Source organism: Pseudophryne corroboree, chromosome 2 (genome assembly GCF_028390025.1).
Source record: "Pseudophryne corroboree isolate aPseCor3 chromosome 2, aPseCor3.hap2, whole genome shotgun sequence".
NCBI lineage: Eukaryota > Metazoa > Chordata > Amphibia > Anura > Myobatrachidae > Pseudophryne > Pseudophryne corroboree.
Window position 1 is genome coordinate 80352137 of NC_086445.1, and position 19391 is coordinate 80371527.

General features: G+C 47.5%; 1 protein-coding gene across 1 annotated transcript in view; it reads right to left on the minus strand.

Moving 5' to 3' along the window:
* AMOTL1 (angiomotin like 1) overlaps nucleotides 1-19391 on the minus strand; it is a 216611-nt gene that overhangs the window by 177255 nt on the left and 19965 nt on the right. Inside the window, exon 2 of the mRNA XM_063951456.1 lies at nucleotides 15645-15756. Coding sequence (XP_063807526.1) covers nucleotides 15645-15723 — 79 coding nt within the window. The 5' untranslated portion in view covers nucleotides 15724-15756. The remainder of the gene's footprint in view (nucleotides 1-15644; nucleotides 15757-19391) is intronic.

Sequence of the window (19391 nt, forward strand, 5' to 3'; positions counted from 1 at the left end):
CAGGGCAAGCACAGGGGTGACAGGGCCAGGATAGGGGTAACAGGGCCAGCATAAGGGTGACAGGGCCAGGATAAGGGTGAAATGGCCAGGATAAGGGCCAGGATAAGGGTGAAATGGCCAGAATACGGGTGAAAGGGCCAGGATAAGGGTGACAGGGCAAGGCCAGGGGTGACAGGGCAAGGCCAGGGGTGACAGGGACATGACAGAACACAGGGCACGGGAGAGATTGGTATTAGGGACAGAACAGTGGTGACAGACAGATGTGTCTTACCGGAGTCACTGCTGCTGGCTGCTGCTGTTCCACTCCAACCTGTTGGGATCTGCTGCTGGTGGAGTCTTGGCATGGCTGACTCTCTCAGGCTGGAGTCCTGCTTCCTCTGCCCGTCCGCATCCCTCCCCCCCTCCTCAGTCACACACTGCAGACCTCACACAGCTGCCAGGCACTGTGGTAAGGGGAGACTGGGAGTGACTGGTTAGCCCCCAGGAGACGCTGCGGCTGGAGGGAGGAGGGGGTCATAGCATTCACGCGGCGCGGACCTCGCGGCTGCCGGGCACTGTAGAAAGGGGAGACTGGGAGTGACTGGTTAGTTCCCAGGAGACGCTGCTGCTGGAGGGAGGAGGGGGTCGGAGCCTGCAATCAGCGCGGACTTCTGCAGCGCTACCCGCCGGCTAAAGTGTGTGAAGGAGCTGGGCGCACCTCACTGCGGGCGGCAGCGCTGCAGCTAGCGGTGGGGTTGCCGGGGTTGGAGATAACAGAGGCAGTACGGAAACTGCACAGCGGCAGGTGCCCCACAAAACTGCAGCTAAGAAGCGTGGAGTGTGCCAGAAAGTGACGCTCCTCCGCGCCAGAGAGCCCCTGCTGAGTTTGCTGATGTGGGGGGTCAAGCACACAGTGAGCCGGTGCCCGTCTGTCTGTACGGCATACCCCCTCACACAACCCCATACCTCCCCACTGTCCCGATTTTTGCGGGACAGTCCCATTTTTTTGGGTCTGTCCCGCTGTCCCACCCGTGGCCCGCATTGTCCCGTGGTGAAGGGGGGGCAGTTGGGAAGCTCCTGAACTCGCTGTTCTGCTTAGCAGAACAGCGGTGAATAGATGCGCACAGCGTCTATTTAGTGGAGACAGGAGGAGAGGGGGCATCAGGGGGTACGGATTAAGCGGGGGTTCCGGCAGCAGAGCCGGATTAAGGGGGGAGGGCCAGGGGTACATACCGTGGGCCCCACAGTTTTAGGCCCCCCCCCCCCCCCCCCGGCTGGAGTAGCTCTGTCCCAGCTCTTAAGCTCCCCGTCCTGCCAGTAACAGCAGCAACATTGTGCTACAGCCAGCACACGCTGCTGCGTGTTGGCAGGTCTGTGGTGTTGCAGGGAGGCAGCAGTCTCCCTGCTTTCTTCTGCCTGTGCGGGTGTGTAGGGGGGAGCGACCACCCCCTCTGGATTTACCCCTAGCTGAGGGGCCAAAATCCCATGGGAAAAAAAATATCCGGAATTTGCATAAGGGGGTGTGGCCACGCAGCCACGATTAGGCCACGCCCCCAAATCCACAGCAGGCACAGCAATGAGATAGGGCTCCCCTGTCTCAAGTGCCCTGGGCCCCCCGGACTCATAATCCGCCCCTGGGTGCATGCCAGCAGCTCACAGAGCGCTGGGCATGCCCCCTCACTGACGAAAACGGGGGCCCTCCGGTGAAGCCACGCCCATTTTCGTTGGACACGCCCCCTTTTCGCTGCATGTGTGTCCCTCCTGCCTGAAGAAAGCTGGGAGATATGCACCCCTGCCTGTGCCATGCCCATACCATCTGCTTCTGCTCCTAGTCTCCTATAGATTTGCCCAGATCTGTGACTCATTTGACTAACTCCGCCTAGTGTTGTGACTCCGCCCAGCGTTAGCAAATGAGTCACAAAGTCACAGATCTGGGCTATTATATAGGAGATAATATTTTATTGTGCTGTCTTATTTAGATTTCCCCATTATTAAATTACTCTTTAAGAGAGCGAGCGAGAGAGAGAGAGAGAGAGATTCAGAATAAAACAATTCTCATAAAAGGAAACATATTGCAATATTGAACAATCTACTATTTATTACATAATATCTTTCAAATTGTACTTTGATATCAGTTTCCTTTTAAGTTGGCAACTGTCCACCCCCATGTCAGTAAGGAGGGATGAGTGTTCGAGATATTTCTTCTACTTTTCTCACTGGTTGCCTGGCAACGGCTGCGCAACGTAAATCCAGCAATAGCATCACATTACTTTATCACACTAAGTGAATATACACTGTGCTGTCTCAATGTGGTTTGGAAGAAAAGGAAACTACTAGTTATAAACAAACAGAACTAATAAAACATCCAAACTATAGATAGATAAAGTGGACTGAGATAAAGTGGCTGATTGGCTGGTACTTTATCTCCATCCAAGGCTTAGTAAATAGACCCCATATATCAAGAGTGTGAGGTCAAACTTGACCTCCTGTAGAACGGTGGATAAAGTTGCTGAGAATGTCACTATGGTGGATAGCTGTTGAGGTGGCAGATGCAGTTTGGTCTGGTGGTAAAATACTAAATCACAGCAATGAGTCTGTTTCCTAATTGGCTGCCAGGAAGAGGTAATGAAACAGGCAGCATTCAATCTGAGCAGCACATGGTAGTCACAGCTGGGTGCCCAGAGATTTTGGATCATCCAGCACTGTCTGCTATCTATATACTACACCACTCTTCTCAAAGTACCATGCTGACAATAGAAAACAATAGGCAATTTGCTTTAATTGTCTATTAAAAACATATTTAAGTAAGTAAAAAAAAAAAAAAGGAAGGGTCTTATTCTTTGTATATTAAAATAAATGTACAGTAAAATTCTATTTGCAATGTGTAGTTTAGGTTTGAATGAATTACTGTCAACATAATAGTGTAAAGTGGTATATTTAGTAATTAATCAGATTCATAAAGAATTCAGGGGATGTTTGTGTGGGGATGAAGAAAATGTGGTTGTTGCATAGGTGTATGTACGTCCGCTGGCAAAGTGTATCTCTTCAGAATTCACACTGCATATGGCCTAAAAAATGTCCCCATATAAGGGTGTGTACACACGGTGAGATCCTTGCTATGCCGATTTTTACTTGCGATTTCCCTTGAACTCCCCGGAGCCCAGATAGCACAGATTTTGACTAACTTTTCTTGAGATATGGACTATGTGTGCTTACGATTTTGGCTTATGTGAGATGTCATTGACATGTGAGATGAACTAGATAGTACACCGATCTAGCAAGGATTGACTTGCCTGCACAGTCTATCTTTTCTTGCGATGCCGACCTGGCGGGACCGCGCATCGGGATCACAAGGTGACTTTCACCTTGCGATCTGCACTAACTTTTCTTGCGATTTTGACTATATAGTCAAAATCGAAAGAAAATATCTCACCGTGTGTACACACCCTAATTAGGGTGTGTACACACGGTGAGATCCTTGCTATGCCGATTTTTACTTGCGATTTCCCTTGAACTCCCCGGAGCCCAGATAGGACAGATTTTGACTAACTTTTCTTGAGATATGGACTATGTGTGCTTACGATTTTGGCTTATGTGAGATTTTGGCTTATGTGAGATGTCATTGACATGTGAGATGAACTAGACAGTACACCGATCTAGCAAGGATTGACTTGCCTGCACAGTCTATCTTTTCTTGCGATGCCGACCTGGCGGGACCGCGCATCGGGATCGCAAGGTGACTTTCACCTTGCGATCTGCACTAACTTTTCTTGCGATTTTGACTATATAGTCAAAATCGAAAGAAAATATCTCACCGTGTGTACACACCCTAAGAATGGGCAATGCAGTCATAAGCATTTCCATAGCATTTACACTTATGATGGGAGAGTCGGAATGACAGTGTGTTAGGGCAAAGTTCCCGAAGGGAACTTTCACGCAACTGTGTCCTTAGTAGACCTAGACCTAAGTGTATACTGGTAAGGAGATATATTTGTCACAGTTCCTATATGTTTTAGAACCCCAGGATAATGTCTGTTTCTGCAAAATAGACTGGGTATGATTTTGGGGCTTTAGTAAAAGCTGGTTAAGGGTTCCTGTGGATATGGATGGAGAGTGAGGGCTGGCTCCATCCATCAGGCCCATTTTGGGTCTTTATATCTTCAGCCTGAGATCAGGTTAATTAGTACTTGCACCTGCAGTGGCTAATATAGGTGTGTCAGAGTTTTGACTCAGGGTCTCACTGCCTTTGGGAACTGGCATCAGGCCTGTTAAGAGACACTATGATTATCTGACCATGAGTATTGTGCATATGCATTAGGTCCTACCACTCTTAGAAAAGGAATCTGTTTGTTTAGTTAGATCCCAGATGGGCTAGGATTTATTTTAATGTTTCATGTACTGCACAATAAAATTAGCTACAGCTAGAGTGCATGAAAATCCAGGACTGGTGTGCTGTTACCTGGCTGCTGTGTGTTAGGAAGTGCACCTCTACCTCAGGAGAGGGCACCCCTATCTTGATTTGCTCTCTCTCCCTCTATAAATATAAATATACAAATATATATATAAATACATACAGTGTATGTATGTGTGTATATATATATATATATATATATATATATATATATGTTTTAGAGCTTAGTAAACTCCCTATTGTCTAAAAAAATCACAAAAGCAGCTACTCATCATCCGACCTGCTACAGCTCCAGATCAAAGTTGAACAAACCCTCAAAATAATAGGGGAGAGCACTCCTAGTGTAGTATCTACAGCCACTTAACCCTGTATACATTTATTAATGGTTCATAGGCTTATCTGATAATACTTTCCATTCTTCCAAATCCAGATGTCTGAAAATGCAGGTCACTAGGAGCATAGTCTACAATAAACATATAAAATAAAATACCATAAAACAATCTCCTTTTTTTTTATTCATAAGGAGAGGGGTCCCCAATTAAAATATGATCACAAGAGACAAAAACACAATATAGGCTTATCTGAACCGTCCACTGCGAAAGGATCTCCAAAATTGCATAATAGAATGGATCTAAAGTCCCAGAAAAAGTCCATAAAATCCAGGTAAAAATATGAAAATGTTAGAAACACTGCTGGAGGTCATCCAATGCGTTTAGTTTAACCAAACTTCATCAGGGGTGAATTCGCAAGCTGGGCGATTATCGTTCGACTGCGCATGCATATGGATCATAGTACGCATGCTCGAGGACAAACAGCAAAAAAATCCAGCAACACTTTTTTATCGGTACTGACAGGAAGCCGGCATTTGGGGGTGGTAACTGCCCATTTTCTGGGAGTGTCAGGAAAAATGCAGGTGTGCCCAAGCGTTTTCAGGGAGGGTGTGTAACGTCATCTCCAACCCTGATCAGCCTGAATTTATTGCACTGTAGGAGTAGGTCCTGGGCTACGCACAGAGTGGAAAAATAATTTGATTGTGAGTTGCGAACAAATTTGCAGCTAACCGGCAAATGCCAAGATTTTTGCAAGGCGTATGCAGACTTGCACGGGGCGGGCTTTCACTCTGTCTGGGCGGCAGTTATCTGATCGCAGACCTCTGCAAATTCACAGAGGAGCAATCGGGTCTGATTAACCCCCTAAGTGTATATCAGCCTGTTTGGAGACAAATCTGTTACAGCTAGCATAGGTCAGGTATACACTGAAGATGATGGCTTGTAGCAAACTGGGCGCATATGACTTACTGATGTGGGCACACAGATCTACTCTACATATGGGCGATTATATGTATTGTTTCTGTGTTGTTGTTTTCTTGCAATATACACCCAAATTACTTCCGGTCCAGCCCTACATCAACCTCTTTATGTTTGCTATATGACACAGGGCGGTATCCTATTTCTGGCGCTAATTTATCACATGGCAAACCATGGGAACGTTTCCAGACCCATGTGATATATTGTAAAATTGGGTCTGTAAAAGGCTGCTTATTTGGGAAGAAGGCAAGGCATAATCCCCGATAAGTGACGGCGGTCAAGGCTAATTGAATAGCCCCCGGGGGATACATTACTTGGCATAATTTACTGCAACTAATAGGATACCACTCATAGTGGGAGATTCAATTGTTTGAAAAGTCAGTTTAGTGTCTGTTTTTTCCTGTCTATTAGATAGGAAAAAACAGACACCCAACTGACTTTTCAAACAATTGAATACCCCCCAATGTGTCTATATTCCATAATAAAATGGTCTCACTCTGCTACCAATCAAAAGTAATAAAAAAAATTCTGTAGCATAGACTAAAGTAACCACCGGGGCACAATTTATACCTTCATCCCAAAACTCCAGCATACCGTACAGAGGATTCACAAGGATAAAGTGATGATGATCTCCAGGGCAAACAGAAAGTCCAGACTCCACCTGTCCTGTTAGAACAAGATTGTTTTTCAAATATGTAGGTTTGGCACTATGCTGCCTATTGTGTCTGGTGAGTCACCAGTGGTGACTACAAGACAATGCGTTGATTCTGTGGTTTGGAACGGCCTCCACTATACTCCCATCCTCGGGTGGTCATGTGCAATACACAAACTGTTGTAACAGTAGTTTGTGGCCGCACTGATGAGTTCTCCATTCTCCATCCAGTTTAAAAACCGCCAAGAAAATCTTGTAAAAAACAGCGGTAAAAAGACTTCTGGAGATACCCTGGAGCCTTTAACCCACAAAAACGAAAATCAAGCATTTAAAAACCTTTCAATAATACTGTATAACTATTTTAGTATGTTCTCTTACAATTACTCAGTAATCTGCTATACTGCTCACCTCTATACTTCTATATATGTGGCTATATTATCGTCCTGTATTCTGATCTCTGTAACTCATATGGACAGATATATTATGCTGCAATTGTACAATTCATATGATGCTTCAATATAAATATTAAGGGGCCTATTTATCACCATCCGCATCCAGGATGCGGATGACAGGTGATAAAATCGCCCAAACTCGCACTGCGATAATTGATTACATCGCAGGGATATATCAATTATCGCATGCAGGAAAAGAGCTTGCGGTCAAGCTCTGTCCCTGCGATGATACTCCGCAGCTTCATCGGGGAATTTTGGTATTTTCCGGAAAATGCGCCACCCCCGCCGACATTGCCGCTACCGCCGCCCGGTCGACCCCCCCCCTTGTGACTACACCGTGCCCTGCGGACCCCCCAGCCCCCCAAAGATCAATATACTCACCAGTCCAGGGAGCCGGTCCGTGCTGCTTCTGCTGGGCTGCCTGGCGCCGGATCGTGTGCGCTGCGGTGACCCCCGATGCTGTAAAGTGCGCTGCCGCTTTGCAGCATCACCTTACTGCACAGGGGTCTCATTGCAGCACATGGGAGACCCAGTGCCCGGCAGTGCTCACCGGAGCAGCAGACACTGGCTCCCTGGACAGGTGAGTATGGTTTTTGGGTTTTTTTACACTGTGATCAGCTTGTGTGCCCATCGGACACACATAGCTGATCACTCTGCCAGGGCCAGAGAAAGCTGGGCAAATGCCACATTATCGAAGTGCTGCCCTGTGAACTTGCCAGCCTGAGCTGGCGAGATTATCACAGGGCACATTGCGGTATTTTTTCAAATTTTTTTTAGTAAATTTGGCAGCATCACATTTCCCATTATAAGTATGGGGAATGCAATGTGGGTTACTAAAAAAAAGTGAATGAAAGGGTTTGGAGCAGTTTTTCATGAAAACTGCTCCAAATGCCCTTTAATACAGTCAGGTGATACTAAAATAATGTGAAAAGGGTGTGAAAACAGAAAACACAATTTTTCACATTATTTTAGTAAAAAATAGGATTTTAATACCTACCGGTAAATCCTTTTCTCTTAGTCCGTAGAGGATGCTGGGGACACTTCAAGAACCATGGGGTATAGACAGGATCCGCAGGAGACATGGGCACTTCAAGACTTTGAATGGATTGAACTGGCTCCTCCCTCTATGCCCCTCCCCCAGACTCTAGTTATAGGAACTGTGCCCAGCGAGACGGACATTTAGAGGAAAAGGATTTATTGTTAAACTAAAGGTGAGATACATACCAGCTCACACCACAAACACGCCGTACAACATGGCATTCAACGGAAATCCAATCAACGGCATGTACAATGTCAGCAACAGGCTGACTATAACAGAAACACAACCTTTGTGCAACATAGCCAATAACTAATAAGTAATTACTGCAGATAGAGTCTGTACTGGGACGGGCGCCCAGCATCCTCTACGGACTAAGAGAAAAGGATTTACTGGTAGGTATTAAAATCCTATTTTCTAATACGTCCTAGAGGATGCTGGGGACACTTCAAGAACCATGGGGTTATACCAAAGCTCCAGAACGGGCGGGAGAGTGCGGATGACTCTGCAGCACCGATTGACCAAAACTGAGGTCTTCATCAGCCAGGGTGTCAAATTTGTAAAATTTCGCAAACGTGTTTGCACCCGACCAAGTAGCTGCTCGGCAAAGTTGTAACGCTGAGACCCCCCGGGCGCCGCCCAGGATGAGCCCACCTTTCTGGTAGAGTGGGCCTTCACTGATTTAGGTAACGGCAAACCAGCCGTAGAATGAGCATTCTGAATTGTAGCACAGATCCAACGTGCAATAGTCTGCTTAGAAGCAGGATTCCCAATCTTGTTGGAAGCATACAGGACAAACAGAGCGTCTGTTTTCCTAATTTGAGCCGTCCTGGCGACATAAATCTTCAAAGCCCTAACCACATCGAGGCATTTTGACTCAGCGAAGGCGGCAGTAACCACAGGCACCACAATAGGTTGGTTCATGTGGAACGATGAAACCACCTTCGGTAGAAATTGTTGACAAGTCCTCAACTCTGCTCTATCTTCATGGAAGATTAAATATGGGCTCTTGTGAGACAAGGCCGCTAACTCAGATACCCGCCTTGCGGATGCCAAGGCCAACAGCATGATCGCTTTCCAAGTGAGAAATTTTAACTCTATCTTCTGTAAAGGTTCAAACCAATGCGACTGAAGGAACTGCAACACCACGTTAAGATCCCATTGTGCCATCGGGGGCACAAAGGGAGGTTGGATGTGCTGCACACCTTTCACGAAAGTCTGAACTTCCGGAAGGGAAGCCAATTCTTTTTGAAAGAAAATTGATAAGGCCAAAATTTGTACTTTAATTGAGCCCAACTTTAGGCCCGCATCCACACCTGCTTGCAGAAAATGGGGAAACCGGCCTAGCTGAAATTCTTCCGTAGGAGCCTTCTTGGATTCACACCAAGACACATATTTTCTCCAAATACGGTGATAATGTTTCGCCGTCACCTCTTTCCTAGCCTGAAGAAGTGTGGGAATGACTTCACTAGGAATACCCTTTCGGGATAGGATTTGGCGTTCAACCGCCAAGCCGTCAAACGTAGCCGCGGTAAGTCTTGATACACGCACGGCCCCTGCTGTAACAGATCCTCTCGTAGAGGGAGAGGCCAAGGATCTCCTATGAGTAACTCCTGAAGATCTGGATACCAAGCCCATCTTGGCCAGTCCGGAACAATGAGGATCGCCTGAACCTTTGTCCTTCTTATGATCTTCAGTACCTTTGGAATGAGCGGAAGCGGAGGGAACACGTACACCGACTGAAACACCCATGGTGTCAATAGGGCGTCCACTGCTATTGCTTGAGGGTCTCTCGACCTGGAACAATATCTCTGAAGTTTCTTGTTAAGGCGAGACGCCATCATGTCTGTTTGAGGAATTCCCCAAAGACTTGTCACTTCTGCGAAGACCTCTTGATGAAGACCCCACTCTCCTGGATGGAGATCGTGTCTGCTGAGGAAGTCTGCTTCCCAGTTGTCCACTCCTGGAATGAATATCGCCGACAGAGCGCTTGTATGTCTTTCCACCCAGCTGAGAGCTTTTGTGGCCTCTGCCATTGCCGCTCTACTCTTTGTTCCGCCCTGGCGGTTTAAGTGCGCTACTGCTGTTATATTGTCCGACTGTATCAGAACGGGTAGGTTGCGAAGAAGACATTCGGCTTGAAGAAGGCCGTTGTAAATGGCCCTTAACTCCAACATGTTTATGTGTAGAGAAACATCCTGGCTTGACCATCTTCCCTGGAAAGTTTTTCCCTGTGTGACCGCTCCCCAGCCTCGGAGACTCGCATCCGTGGTCACTAGGATCCAATCCTGGATCCCGATTCTGGTCTTAGAGGACAGGATTATTTTCCGGTGCATGTGCAGATGGGATCCGGACCACTTGTCCAACAGATCCCACCGAAACACTCTGGCATGGAACCTGCCAAATGGAATGGCCTCGTAGGCCGCCACCATCTTGCCCAGCAACCGAGTGCATTGATGGATTGACACTCTCGCTGGCTTCAGAATTTGTTTGACCAGACTCTGAATTTCCAGAGCCTTCTCTTCTGGAAGAAAAACTCTCTGTAATTCCGTGTCCAGAATCATTCCCAAAAACGACAGTCGTTTCGTCGGACTCAACTGTGACTTTGGCAAGTTTAGGAGCCAACCATGTTGTTGCAGAACTGACAGGGAGCCAACCATGTTGTTGCAGAACTGACAGGGAAATCGTAATGCTCTGCAGTAACCGGTCCCTGGATCTCGCCTTTATCTGGAGATCGTCTAAGTACGGGATAATTGTGACTCCTTGCTTGCGCAGGAGAACCATCATTTCTGCCATTACTTTGGTGAAAATCCTCGGAGCCGTGGACAGACCAAACGGCAACGTCTGAAATTGGTAATGACAATCCTGAATGGCAAACCTCAGGTAAGCCGCATGCGGAGGATATATGGGGACGTGTAAGTAGACATCCTTTATGTCGACCGACACCATAAAATCCCCTTCCTCCGGACTGGAGATCACTGCTCGGAGAGACTCCATCTTGAATTTGAACTTTTTTAGATAGAAATTGAGGGATTTTAGGTTCAGAATTGGTCTGACCGAGTGGTCCGGTTTCGGGACCACGAACAGGCTCGAATAAAAGCCTTCTCCCTGTTTTGACGGGGGCACCTTGATAATCACTTGATTTTGATACAGCTTTTGTATTGCATCGCATACCACCTCCCTGTCAGGAGGAGAAGCTGGTAAGGCCAATTTGAAAAATCGTCGAGGGGGAACGTCTTGAAACTCTAGTTTGTACCCTTGGGACACTATGTCTAACACCCATGGGTCCAGGCCCGAACAAATCCAGAACTGACTGTAGAGTTGGAGACGTGCCCCCACCGGTGCGAACTTCCGCAGAGGAGCCCCAGCGTCATGCGGTGGATTTGGCAGAAATCCAGGGAGGACTTCTGCTCCTGGGACCCTGCCACGGCCGGAGATCTTTTACCTTTACCTCTTCCTCTATTCGCAAGGAAGGAATAACCTCTGCCTTTTTTGTATTTATTTGGCCGAAAGGACTGCATCTGATAGTGGTGAGCTTTCTTTTGTTGTGGAGGAACATAAGACAAAAATGACGACTTACCCGCGGTAGCCGTAGATACCAAGTCAGTGATACGTCACCAAACAAGACACTACTTTTATACGGGAGCGACTCCATAGCTTTCTTTGAGTTAGTATCAGCATTCCATTGATGAACCCACAATGCCCTCCTAGCTGAAATAGCCATAGCATTGGCTTTTGATCCCACAATGCCAATATCTCTCGCCGCTTCCTTCAGGTATGCTGCGGCATCCCTGATATAGCCCAGCGTTAAAAGGATACTATCCCTATCTAGGGTATCTATGTCAGATGACAAGTTATCTGCCCGCTTTTCGATTGCACTACTCACGCAGATGCAATGGTTGGTCTGAGCAGAGTACCTGTGGTGACGTAAATGGATTTTAACGTATTTTCCTGTCTACGATCTGCAGGCTCCTTAATGGCTGCCGTGTCAGGAGACGGTAACGCTACCTTTTTTGCAGTGCCGCTGTGTGAGTGGGAGCATGGTGCGCAGCGCGATCGCTGTGCGGTACCTCAAAGCCGCCACTGAAGTCTTCAGATCTTCTTCTACTCACCTGTCTTCTGACTTCTGGCTCTGCAAGCGGGGTGACGGCGGGCTCTGGGAGTGAACCCCTAGGCGTACCTAGTGTTCCAAACCCTCAGGAGCTAATGGTGTCCTGTAGCCAAGAATCAGAGCCTTTAAACTCTTCAGAAGTAGGTCTGATTTCTCTCCCCTAAGTCCCACGATGCAGGGAGACCGTTGCCAGCAGCCTCCCTGAAAATAAAAAACCTAACATAAAGTCTTTTTAGAGAAACTCAGTAGAGCTCCTCAGTGTGCATCCAGTCTGCCTGGGCACAATTCTAAACTGGAGTCTGGAGGAGGGGCATAGAGGAATGAGACAGTTCACACCCATTCAAAGTCTTAAAGTGCCCATGTCTCCTGCGGATCCCATCTATACCCCATGGTTCTTGAAGTGTCACCAGCATCCTCTAGGACGTATGAGAAATAATGTTAATAAATAGACCCCTTAGAAAAAGAAAAAAAAACTTTCAAGAGTGGCTAGTGTCCATCAGAGCTGTGGCAGGGTGATGTGGGACCAGAGTTGTCCCTTAGGTGACAAGAGGGGTCACCTAAGGGACACCTGGAGTGACCGCAAGGGGGCCTGGCTTCTCAGGATGGGGGAGTGGGTTAATGGGAGGGGCGTGGCTAAGTGCCCCGACCCCCGTTTTTCGTCAATCCGGCAGTACTGGCTTCTATAGGGTGACAGGAGCTGGGTTGCTGCACGTAATTTTACAGTGCAGTACCCAGCTCCTGTCACTGAGCAGGTGCTGTCACTTTGGTTTCACACCTCAGCGGGTGACACATGGGTCGCACCCCCCTTGTGATGCCACTGTGTGGTACCTGTGCGGCGCCATCCCCCACCACCACCACATCATACCCTCCAACACTGCCGAGCTGAAAATCAGTACAAATAAGGGATGGGGGCGTGTCATGGGTAAATGGGGCATGGCTAAGCGCTGCTCCCATAGGATTCAATAGTAATTGGAGACGCTGAAAACCGGTACAAGTACCCTTATAGCCGGTACAGACCATTAGAAAACACTACTGTACTGGCCAAAAAGGTACAGTTGGAGGGTATGCCACATACAAATGTGACGTCATGACTTTACGGAGAGGGAGCCAGACAGGGGCATCTCTAGAGAGGAGGGGACCCGTGTGCAGGCTCCGTGTGTGGGCCCCCTCATCTCCTGTAGCTGTCGCGCCGCTGCTAGCGCTCTGAGCGCTGTAGGCTCTGGCACAATGCCAGAGTCTACAGCGCATGCGCAGGACTCCGAAAAATGTCCGCTGCGCCATTTTTTTAGTCCTGCGCATGCATTGTAGACTCTGGCACTGTGCCAGAGTCTATAGCGCTCAGAGCGCTAGCAGCGGGGCGGCAGCTACGGGAGAGGAGGGGGCCCACACGCATTCAACGATGGACTCTGGAAAGGTAAGTATAGGAGAAATGGGTGCAGTGTGTGCGGTGTGGGCTTCCCTGGACTCAAGGGCCCGTGTGCACCGCACACACTATAGAAACGCCAATGGAGCCAGAAGCCGAGCTGCAGTGTGTCCTAAAGACACGCAGGGCGTCTCTCTCTGATGGATCTGTAGGCTGCTGGATTCCATTACAGGCACTTTACCAGTCTAGTACAAGTTCCATGAGACAGCAGCTTAGCACCCGCGATATGGGGGGGTAATTCAGACCTGATCGCTAGGGTGCATTTTTTGCATCCCTGCGATCAGGTAGTTGCCGCCTACAGGGGGAGGGTATTAGCTGTGTGCAGGTGTGCGATCGCATGTGCAGGAGCGCTAGTCTCTGCACAGCCCAGGACTTACTCAGCCGCTGCGATGATCGGGGCCGAAGCTGACGTCACAATTCCTCCCACAAAACTCCGGGTCCCTCCTGCATTTTTCTGGACACTCCCTGAAAACGGTCAGTTGCCACCCACAAACACCCTCTTCCTGTCAATCTTCTTGCGATCGCCGGTGTGATCAGATTTTTGCACCATCCCGTCACTTCCCGGCACTCCACGTCGCTGTGGACCGTTGTACCTGCGCATTGCGGTGCATACGCATGCGCAGTTCAGACCTGATCGCCTGCTGAGTGAAACGCACAGCAGCGATCACATCGGAATTAGGGTTGTGGAATGGAAGGTAGATAATAACTTGGTCGACAGTGTCTAGGTCGACCACTATTGGTCGACAGTAACTAGGTCGACAGAGTATCTATGTTGACAGGGTCTTTAGATCGACATGGTCTAGGTCGACAGGTCAAAAGGTCAACATGAGTTTTTTATGTGTTTTTTATGTTGTTTTCTTCGTAGAGTGACCGGGAACCCCAATTAGTGCACCGTGCCCCCTCGCATGGTGAGCGAAACCGTTCCCAATTGTAGTCCACGTGGATCGTTACGTATGAAAAAAATAGTGAAAAACTCATGTCGACCTTTTTCCATGTCGACCTATAGCCTTATGCATATCAATCAATAGTGGCCAACCTAATGAGTGTCGCTCTAAGTGCTGTCAACCTAAAGTCTGGATCCCGTTATAGATAGCCATTGTTTGCCATGCCTCTGGCAGTACATAGATATAGTTATACACATACACATCGGTTGCTGATACAAAAGTTGATAATGTTTCATGTTACTTTTTGAAGTATAATGCTGACGCCTTCTATTCCTGTCTTCCTAGTCCTCATGTAAATTACAAGAACTATTTTTACATTGTGTGAGCAGCGATTGATGTTTCAGCAAACACCAGAGGGAAGACCGGAGGCGATGCCTAGTCTGTGAATGAAATCCTCAGGCCCTTCACTTACCCCCCAGCAAAGTCAGAATGCTCCCCCCCCCCTTCACCCTCAGCATTTTATATATAGCCCAGATCATTAGGATGAGAGATACGAAGAAGGCAGATATGACTTATTCTGTCTGGATTGTTTACATGGAAAACGTTTCCATATGTGGCTGTTTAATTAACATATAGATATATTTAAAGAAAAATGACAGCTAGAATACAAACTGATGTTATAGTACAGATCACATATAGATAAAATGAATGCAAAGTTTCTATACTTTGACCGAACTCTGTGTTGTGCATGAGGAGGAAATTACTTGTTTTGAAATTGTTTGTAACGGGGGATGGGGTGATGGGGCGGCTGGTCCTCAGGGGCAGGGTAACGGAAGGCATTGCTTTCTATATGACAATTGGTGCTATACTCATTTCCAGGGCATAACAAAAACCCTTGGGGCCTTATAGCAGAGGGCCCCACTCTTTGCTATAGGGTCTGTCTGATTGCTGCATTCATGACTGGATGCAGGGGGGAAGGTGGGCCCTGGAGGTAATCTAGGCCCCGTAGCAGCTGCACCCCTTGCACCCACTGTAGTTACACCAGTGCTCCTGTACCCCGAAAACAGCATGCTATCTGACCACGGGAATACTGCTGTCATCTAATCACGTGTAATCTATTCCAATTTACAGCTGAACTTTTAGAAATTCTTGAACATTAAGGTGATGATCCTCCTCCCAAAATGAAAGCAGGATAATAAGATGGGTGGTCTTCAGTTTGTCGGCTGTCTGGATCCCGGCGCACAGTATACTGGCGCCGGAATCCCGACAGCCAGCATGCCGACATCTTTATTCTCTCTTTCTCATTTATGAGCAAATAGTGGCACTGTTGCTTTTATTCTATATGATAAAATGGTTTGGTGGATCTTGTATGCCAACTATTGACCATACCTGGTCTTGATCCCATGCGATGAGCCATTGTCATCTGGGCTAATCTGCCGATTTCATCCTGCAGCCATCTCTCATCCATGGTCCCACAGCAGCCTGGTCAGCGTTACACCACCTGAAAGGATAAAGCAAATATACAGCTTGTCAGGTTGTCAGTCTAGACGGGATACAGTCGTTAGGTCGACACAGCTTAGGCCGACAGTCATTAGGTCGACCACTGAAGGTCGCCGTGCATTATGTCGTAGTGGACATTAGGTCGACGTGTACTAGGTCGACAGGCCAAAAGGTCGACATGAGTTTTTTACAGTTTTCTGTGTTTTTTTCCCCATACTTAACGATCCACGTGGACTATGATTGGAACGGTAATCTGTGCTGAGCAAAGCAGTAGCAGAGCGAAGCACCTTGCCTGAAGCATGGCAGGCGAAGTGAGCCATGCGAGGGGCGCGGTGCACTAATTGGGGTTACCTGTCACTTTACGAAGAAAATGACGCCAAAAAGTCAAAAAAACCATGTCGACCTTTTGACCTGTCAACCTACTACATGTCGACCTAATGACCATGTCGACCTATTGTCTCTGTTGACCTAATACATGTAGACCTTCCATGGTCAACCTAATGACTGTCGACTTAAGTTGTGTCTATCCAATGACCCATACCCGTCTAGGCTTCCTTTGTTAAGCACAAGTGTGGTGCAAAATCCACTTTGGTTGGTGGAAGAAATTGGGTAGCTGGGGATGGCACTGAAAACAGAGGAAGTGCAATGCTGTATCTAGTTTTGTGGAGCAAATAGGAGACCCCTCAACTACCCCCACCCCCTCCCCCATACCCCCAAGCTAAATTTAATGAATGGAAATAACGGGCTGGAGATTGTGATTTTTTTTAGTGGCATGCCTAGCGTTGAAAAAGGGTACAATAAAAGGATATAACTTTGTGGACCGGATCCGAGCTGGTGGAGATTGGGTGTTATCCTTCAGTTTTAATGGGACGCAACTAGCGTCTTCGGTTTTCCCTTTGGTTGCAAAACGTGTTTCCAAATACGTGCAACTGATAAACTGACCCATATGCAGGAGTGGGGTGGATTGGTCATATGGCTAACAGGGAAGATTCCAGATGGCCCGATATGCATGTGTGGCCTGTTTTGTTTGTTCATATGTGAGGGGCGGTGCTGCCGCCATGGTTACATGGTATACCTCTGGTGCTGACCATGGGAAAATGCGGTAAACCCCGTTTACCGCATTTTCCTGATGTACTATCCCCCGGCCGCCAGGTCAGCGCCGCGGCGGGGTTCGCCAGCTTTAGCTGGTGATAGTCCATAGAAGCCTATGGGCTTCTCTCCGCGGCGCTGTGTGAGAGATCCGATCGGATCCCTCCCAGCATGCCTTGTGGCCACCCCCGTCACCCTGCGCATGCGCAGACTGACTCCTGGGGCCGAATCCCGGAAGTCAGGCTGCCGCTGTGCATCGCGTAGGACAGCTCTTATCGGAAGAGCTGTCCTCCGCAATGCTGATCGCATATGTAAGTACATATGTGATCAGCATCGTGGCGCAGGGCGGCGATGTACATTAGTACATTCCGCCCTATGTGAGGCCACTTCTACAAATTTTTTCAGGGCCACTTTCCGTTCCCAATCCACACCTGCTCGAATTTGTAAGAATGTGCAATGGAATATGCTAGCGCTACATAAATGTTAATAAATAAATGAATATATAGACATTACAGCCAAGAATGATAAAACTTCTTGGTGTCACTGGGCCTTTCAATCAGCAGTGGAATTTTTAAACAAATTGTTATACCAAAAGCTATATTTTACTTTTAATATTTTTTTGTGGGGCACAATTTGTTTTATTGTTTTCTGTGGGGGCCAATGTGTGTTTTTTTTCCTGTGGGGGCCAATGTGTTTTATTTTTTTCTTGTGTAATGTTTTTCATCTGCCCTTGCATCAGAGTTGCACTGCACATGCATGCACCGCGATGGTGTTTATACAGAGTTGCAGTACAGAGTCAGACACATGCAGAAGTGTATTAGAAATGTGTTGGGCATTCCTGCATGCTTACAGGGGGTTGGCTAACCAGGTGCAGATGTAACGTAGTGTGGGCGTGTTGCTGAAAGTGGTTACATATACAGTAGAGACGTTGAATAGTTCACACTGGATGCCATACTCAGACGGATAATCTGCACCTAGGATAGGGCTGATAGGGCTGGTGAAAGTTTCAATGGTGCGACTGATGGTGGCGTCTAAAGGGGCACAAAGCATGACTGCAGCATCTGTAGACACTGACAGGGGTCATCTCGGTCCTTGCACGTTTGGATGCATGAATGTACAACAGGGTATTACATTGTAGCTTCATTAGCATAAAGCCACAGCCACAACTGCAGCAAAAGACGCAAGTAAGGCTGCAAGTGCGCCCAACCCAGAATCAGACCCTATGAGGAGGAAGCCCATCCCCACAACAGAAACCGCACTCATTAGGGATGCTTCCATAAATTTCCAAGGCTGGTTTTCCATTGCAATCCAAACCTGCCCACATGACATGAAAGTCCACTAGCAGAGTACTCAACTGCCCCAGTGATACAGTCTGACAGTGGTGAGAGATCTCTTACCACTTCCCGACCAGTCTTGGTGGATCTGCGCATGACTGAAAGTGGTTGTGGAACTGTAAACCTGGACTTCGGCTTTCTGTTTCAGTTTCAATAACAAAAGATTAAAATACGAATGAAATCAGCTGTTATAGCCAGCGGCAGGGTTATGCACTAGCTAATAACTACAGTAGGCCCATAAATCTGACACATAAATAAGGCAATTTAATTGCATTTTATTAGAAAAATATGCATTGCTCTTCTCTATAACAAATAAATGAGAGTATAATAATCCAGAACAGTCTGTGAATGCTACAGATTTGCTGTATGATAGACTGGGGTAATGTATAGCTAAAGGGGGCTGTGTACGTTCCTTGCATCAGAACCTGCACTCAGGGTAATACAGAATGCATAGCTACATATAAAAGGACAATGCTTAGAACTCAGTGTTCCTGTACAAGGAACCAATCAATTTAATGAACTTTTCTTACTGCTAAACAGAAGCGCAAGTAGATTTGTTTCCTATAGGATAAGAACCTGTAAACTTGGACTGTCAGAGCCCCATCAATCCCCTGTTCCACTTACAGTCAATCCTGGATTTCTCTGGAGATCCACAGAACACAGCAATCTTCCTGCAGGGCCTAATACAGATGTGGTCACAGAGCAGCAATTGTACGCAGATCGGTCGATGTTTTCTTACCTTGCGTGCATGTGAGCCGCAGTGCGCGTGTGCAGCAAGTGATCTGCGACTTCGGTCGCACCAAGAAATTAGACACAAAGTGAGTGGCCGGTAGACAGCATTTGGGGGTGGCAACAGGGAGCGGTCAGATAAATGCAGCTGTATCATGGCCCTCATTCCGAGTTGTTCGCTCGGTATTTTTCATCGCATCGCAGTGAAAATCCGCTTAGTACGCATGCGCAATGTTCGCACTGCGACTGCGCCAAGTAACTTTGCTATGTAGAAAGTAATTTTACTCACGGCTTTTTCATCGCTCCGGCGATCGTAATGTGATTGACAGGAAATGGGTGTTACTGGGCGGAAACACGGCGTTTCAGGGGCGTGTGGCTGAAAACGCTACAGTTTCCGGAAAAAACGCAGGAGTGGCCGGAGAAACGGTGGGAGTGCCTGGGCGAACGCTGGGTGTGTTTGTGACGTCAAACAGGAACGACAAGC